Here is a 6,973-nt window from a genome sequence, read left to right as displayed (position 1 = left end):
TTGATAATGATGAGCATCCAAAACTGTAACTATTGAGGTCCTCGCTTGTATGGTTTATCAGATAACATCACTCAGAAGCAACTTAATATCTTACTAGAGTGAAATTACAAGGGCCAATCACTCCCCCCGCCTGTGATATGCTACAGGTGTCATCGATGGAAACACCATTCACAACACCCTCAAGCTAGGCTCGGAGGGTTGGTTTGGGGTGCAGTTATTCTCGAGATTATCAGCTTGATGTCCCTTGTAATAGTAGAAAATATACAATGCCCGCGAGATTTTGAGCCCAAAATCTGTCTCCTTCGTGTAGCGTATACACCACGTGAATTCACTTTTCACCCAAGCATGCTTTAGACAAGGCAGATCGGGAACTCCCAATTAATTCCTTGGTAGGAGCGTTGGACCAATCTTGTTTCGATCTTCCCGCAGGAGTTGCAGCTGCTGGTCATGGCCAAAATGGATGGAAGGATTCGCCTGTAATATCTAAGGAACCTCCCCTTAATAATGAAAAACAACTGACGCATGTTTGCAAATGCTTTTACCCAAGTAAGGGACAACACTCCTCCCCTAACAACCAATTCTATACAGAATGTAAACATGAACCTTTTCGCTCGAGCAATCAGATTTGCTGACCGTGTATCCTCATCTTTCTCAGCCACGGGCACATAAAATGCCGGTCAAACTCACCAGCTAGCAAACAATATGGTGAAAGTCACACCGGTTTCGGCTGAAAGCTTGACTGGAGCCTGACGGAATTTTGCAAGTGCGTTCGCAGGAACAAAAGCAAGTCCTTATTAGTTTCCTCTTGTAAACTGTTGCAAACCTTTACAACGTATTCAAACTCTTGCCCATACATATGGGCAGCACATGCGGCCTTGTAAGTTAGGAGCTGAATATTACCTGCAGGGAAGAGGCCAATGTGAAAGTGAAATTAATCTAGAATGCACCATGCAAAACTGATAAAATCCGACCCAGACTAAAATCAATTGAAAACCAGCCGAAACAACCACTGGCTAGATAATTAAACTCAAACGAAGTCAAATATTAAACTTCTCGATGTTTAATTAGCTGCCACTCTATGTCTTAGCCAGTCTATTGTGTGAACATCCTATTTTCAGAATACTATCCCCATTTAAGCGGTTAATCATGCACTGCGTTAACTTTGATTTTTTAAGACAGGAGTGAGTAAAAAGTTCATCACGCCCACAAAACCTGGCTTTGAATCTCCCTTTGGTAAGTAGTTGAGATACACACGCTTAAATGACACGTTTGACATTGATTTGCACAGTCAACAAGCCAACTTAAGGTATTATACAGAACGTCACACGACGGACTTTGCAGACATCTCAGAGATAAATCAGATGAATTACCAGCTGCAATCTCTGTTTCAAGGATGCTATAGCTGAAATGACGCGTCAACCACCACCTGCACCGAAACCTCCAATTCTTTCCCCAGTCAACCTTCAGGAAATGGTCAGGGACCCTACTAATATGAACAGAATAGTTTTGCCTAAATCCACCTTCTTCACCATCCAGATGCACTGACATGCAATCTTCTTCATGCCTAGCAAGCTTGAGGAAACACATCGCAAATTCCCTCCATATCTGGTGTTCAGCATACGTAGCATCCAGATGCAGAGAGATCATCTCCAGCATGGATCCAGGATGATAATCTCCTGCATGTTATGATCGGACATTAACATAACGGAAGTTATAAAGCTTATGGAGAAGTGTCATCTGCTTTGGACGGATGCCATCACAGAAACTTCCTATGAATGGAATAATCCACCCCTAACCATGTCAACAATAGCTTCTGAACAAAGAAAAACAAAACCGGCTGGACAATACATCTGTCTGGAAATAATCTCACAATACACAATTTTCCGCATATCGAAATGAAAAATGTCAAGAGTCCCAAGACAACATTCTCAAAAAAAATTTAAGTTCCCATTGTCAGAAACTAATAACCATCCAAACCCCAATTTTGTCCCAAAGAAGATCTTAGCCCATTTGCCGACCTTCATGTGCACTAACAACTTTGCCCACCTTATGAGAGAGATGTGCAGCATGGTGAAATTTTCCTCTTTCTTTACCCACATTTGGTTAAATTAGTTGAAAAATGGGGGGATGGGGATTAACAACAAGGCTTCATTGACATACCACTTTGATGCATACTGACAAGCCTTGCCACTGAATGGCAGCACGATGGATCCTTCTTTAAGATTTCTTCATAAGTTGATGAGAGCTTGACAACATTTTCACGAGCGAAATGTTCCAACAGAGCAGCACGCACTCTAAAAAAATTCAAATGTTAGTTTCCACAGAAAATGGCAGCAGACTTTGAGAAAGAAATGCTAATACTCGGCAGGAAAACGCTATTACATGTCCAAACTAGAAGATTCTGTCCTACTAATTGTGACAGGACAGAATGTTCTAGTTTGTATATGTCACTCCCAACGTTGTTCGCTTGTATCCAAACCTAAATTGTGATAGGACAATAATACCTTAAAGGAAGGGCAGTATCTGCGTGATGACAGACCTCTTCGAGCACATTCAATGCCTCATTTACTTGTCCGCCAATCAGCAGCAACTAGCAGAATATTGGAAAAATCAAATCAGATTCTTGCAATACGATGGAGAAGTAAATGATATGGTGCATACATACAAAAATCATTTAACCAGATAGGATAGAAACCCAACATGTGATTTATCTTCTGCACTTCTGCAGGATTAAACCTTACTTAGTCTTAACCATTTGATAATACACAACAAAGTTCTAACTGCAGATAAAAGGGAATGCGGGGTAACCAATTTGTTCAGGCAAGGCAGAGGCAATGTGCAAAGAAAGCAGACACTAAGAACTCCGTCTGTTTTAGATCAAAAAGTTAAAAGCACTTTGGAGACATAATATAAAATGAGCACCGACATAAATGAACCAATAGATAGGATCAGGATGACTACTATAAGGGTAACAAAGATTCTTTCAAAAGTATTTCTCAAGACATTTCTGGAGTCTACATCAAACAAACTTTTGCTACACCTGAATCAGAGGAAGCAGGGCATCCGATTTTGCGGGTGATGAATCAAGAGCTAGTCGCAAATACTTTACTGCATCATTGTAATAGACATTAAGCATCTTCAGGTGCCGCTGGATGAAGTCCTCAGAATTCTTGATGTTTTGTGGCAGTCTTATGGGCAACAGCCATGAATCCAGGCCAGCTATTAAAAGACCATGAGTAACACTCTCAAGAATCAATGAAAAATCCAAAAACTCCTAACAGACTGTAGCAAGTGAAAGCAATAGAGGACAAAGATGTCAACAATTCGCGTAAAAGTAATGCTATGAAGTGATATGACGGAATGTGAGCGGTATACAAAATAGAGTAAAATTGGTCTACAAAGTTGTTTACAAAGTGATATGACAGAATGCGAGTGAATATATAAGCAAATGGAATGCATTCAACACCCCGATAGAATCAGCCATCTCATTTTGGCAACAATTTCAAAAACTAGTCTTATTACACATTTTTCTTATTCTTTGCTGAATAAGAGGATGCTTAATCTCCAAATATAAAGTGAAGCATTCTCTTACGCTACAAGTTATATGCCTAGCATGAAATCAAGTGTTTAAGCTGACCAAAACAGCAAAACTATTGTCGAAAAGTTATGCCACTCACCTAGATCAGATAAAAAAGAAGCACAATGTACATTTCCAACATCAGTAGACTGTGGGGCTTCGTCTTCAAGAGAATTCATGTAAAAATGTTGTGATTGGATATTATGTTGTGATTGCTCCTCCTCAAAACTATCCTCGACCTTGGCCGGGACTTTTGTAGGCCTTTCGCAATTAGTATCCACCGATATCCTTCTATCCTTCATGACAGAAGTGTCGGAATTGCATTGTAAGGATGTATTGGCCTTGCTACTATAAACGGCAGGATATCCCTCTGAGTTCCCAACTGAAATGTCAAATCTTTCCTCCGATATCCCAGTTTGTCGACAAGCATTAGTTTGCTCCAAATCTATCATTTGCATGTCTCTTGGGATACTCGAATACCACCTTTGATAAAATGTCAAACCCAATATCAGATCTGAGGTCGAATGTCTCCCAAGTTCTTTTTCTTGTGTGAGCCTGAGAAAACACAAGGGTAGTGTCGATAAAGTTAAAGATTTCAATCTTTTTTTATCTGATGTAACCTTCAAGATGTGTATTCATAACACCTTGATTGGCAAAGCTTTATTTATACTAAGTAAAACTGCATTAAAGAGCCCTTCGAACTAAGTCCTTATCAATGCACAATACTAACAAGTCTTGTAAATCCAAAAGCATGTAATTGGCCTTCTTTGTCTTGTCACGACATATAATCATTCCGAAAATATTAACTAATGCAAAATCAAGGGATGATTATTCCTGAATGGATTTGAGTATTAATGAAAGGATTATTTCCATACTTCAAAGAGAAGCCAGTCGTCAAGGGTGAGCAACACATCAGTTCAGGAGAGAGAAAAAATCATACCATTCAGCATTCTGATGTGCTTTCTCGATATTCTCTTGAGTAAGACAAAAGAGGATGAGCTCCAAATCAACTGCAAGTCTATCCTGCCCACGGAAACAACCAACTATTAATAAGAGTCCGCTGACTGCAGCAGAAATAGAAACACTCAAGGAACTTCAAACCATTCCACTCCAAATTATGTATACTGTAAGAAAAGAAAGTCCAAATAATGTCTCCAGACACGAGAATTTCAATACATACCTGTGATGTGCAATTCCTTTTTGATCCTATCCTTCTCGTCCAATTATCGTAAATTTGCTTGATCCTATTGGACTTGATGCAATTGGCTTCTATATGCTCTAGGACCTCCATTAGCACCTGAAAAACATGGCATCACATTGTGCCTGTACACAATTTTTTGCAAGAGAAGCAACTCGAATGACCAAGGTTAACTGCTATAAAAAACTGGAGCTACCACTGAGTTTAGCCTCGAAATCAACACAGTTTCTACTTTGAGAAGCTGATTGCAAATCAATACTCAGAAATTCCATCTCCAAATTACCATGCAGCCAAAGAGTGACTTCTCTATGATTCCCGAACTGAAAGCAATCATGAAGCAGCGATTCTACCGTTTGAGCGGTAACTTTTTTTCTCTCCTCGCCATATGGAAGCACTCTTGTCTACTCTGAAGTAATTTTTCCCAATTTCGTCGTAACAGTGACTAAATCAAAGCCCTAACAATCACCGCAAAAGAAAATACAATCCAACAACCTAAACAGTTAGAGAATAGATTCCTGTCTCACCGAATACTTTAGCCGATTATGCTCGGGACACCTATCCCTGCACATCCCCTTCAAAAGCACGCTCAGGACCCCGCTCGCCTCGGCCCAATTGTGCTGCCTCACGAGCTTGCGCAGGAGCCGATCCAACCTCCGTCGATGCTCCGACCGCAAGTTCCCCCCACCGAGCCCCAGGACGTACGACGGCTTCGTCAAGGAGAGTATGATCCGCTTAGCCAGCCTCCTATCGCCCGCTAAACCAGCGGCGCGACCATCGGCTTCCACGTTCGCCCGCGACTTCCTCTTGCGACTCTCCTCCTTATCCTCGACGGTGCCATCGGCTTCCACTTTCATTGCATCGTCGAATTCAAGCATAGCTGAGACAGCGCTGGATTCCTGGACGTGAGTGAGACCCGGCTCCGGCGAAGATGCGAGCGTTCGCAAATTGCAACGGATATATTTTGGCGCAATCTGATATTTATGTACGCGTGGGAACCCTAACGGATTTGGGGGTTTAAATCTCTTCCCCGTATTTATCCGAGAAATGAATTTAAATTGTACCAAAAATCTCCTAAATAATTTTTTAATACTAAGATTTACATTACTCGGTTATGGATTTTATTTAAACGCCCATGTAAAGAAAGTTTATGATTTCCAATGTTATATACTCATCACGTTATGTCTAACTAATGTAAAAAAAATCGACATATTTCATGTATGAATATAATTAAAAAAGTACCACGAAGCACTTGTTAATAAGAATTGTCGACAAATCAATGACAATGAAAGTATTTTCGGCTTAAATTCTATCTAAGGGGACCAAACTTGGTATGGCAAGCCATTTAACTGCCTTAGGATACGACAACCGACAAGCCGTTTTTCTTGTAGTGAACGGTAATGTAAAAAAGGTTATATTGTAATAGCCATTACTTCGTAATGAAACATAGTTGTAATAATTATTACGCTATTTGGTTTCACTAATGCGATACTTATTACACAAGTTTGATTTCATTAACAGCATACATAAGAAGGAGCCAGTAGCATCATAATTCCCATATTTTCCCTATAACCGGAGTCATAATAATCATCCATTTAATTAGTCAATCATGACACAGAAGCTTAATACACTATACATATATTATTATATATTGTAATCTATTCACCAACTAGATGCGAGAAAGGCAAAATTGATTTCAGAAATGATGGCGATTAGAATCATTAATTTTTTTTCATAAATATTCATGTATGGCCACGTAATTTTCTTCAACCGTATATCTTCTTCATCGTTGATGTGTTCTTGTCATTTGACATGCTATTGCGGTGCCTGCAGTCCTTTGCATACCGACCATCGTGGCACAAACAAAGCATTAATATTTTTTCATCTTTTATGTCTTCTTAAAATTCTACCCTCTATTGAGTTTCAAGTTTCGGTGATTTTTGGACTGAAATCCGTGTCCATCCATAACATTCACTTTGGTATCACACAAAATATAATTATTACGTAAACGTCACTCTTCCTCAATTCGAAGATGTTTCCATATTTGCTCGAAAGTGATGTCCTCCGATTTATGCATCATTCTTTTTCCATAATCCTTTCAACTTGGAGGCAATTTCACAATAATTACTCCAAGCCGAAAGGATTATGGAATGTCTATCTTGAGAGCACGAATTTTATTGACAAGAACTTGCTTCAACAAG

At 39.7% G+C, this 6,973-nt stretch overlaps 1 protein-coding gene across 1 annotated transcript; it reads right to left on the bottom strand.

Annotated features, from left to right (window-relative positions):
* Positions 1 to 516: 516 nt before the first annotated feature.
* On the bottom strand, positions 517 to 5,811 carry LOC115754785. The gene is made up of 9 exons (XM_030693955.2): positions 5,300 to 5,811; positions 4,758 to 4,874; positions 4,518 to 4,600; positions 3,678 to 4,132; positions 3,041 to 3,219; positions 2,505 to 2,590; positions 2,161 to 2,294; positions 1,371 to 1,676; positions 517 to 900 (listed from the first exon to the last, which is right to left on the bottom strand). Exons 1-9 carry the CDS (start codon positions 5,648 to 5,650, stop codon positions 713 to 715), a joined length of 1,899 nt encoding a protein of 632 aa, XP_030549815.1. The 5' UTR covers positions 5,651 to 5,811; the 3' UTR covers positions 517 to 712.
* Positions 5,812 to 6,973: the final 1,162 nt, after the last annotated feature.

Source organism: Rhodamnia argentea, chromosome 2, assembly GCF_020921035.1.
Source record: "Rhodamnia argentea isolate NSW1041297 chromosome 2, ASM2092103v1, whole genome shotgun sequence".
NCBI lineage: Eukaryota > Viridiplantae > Streptophyta > Magnoliopsida > Myrtales > Myrtaceae > Rhodamnia > Rhodamnia argentea.
The sequence above is the reverse complement of the archived record's forward strand: the minus strand, read 5'-3'. Positions and strand labels throughout refer to the sequence as shown.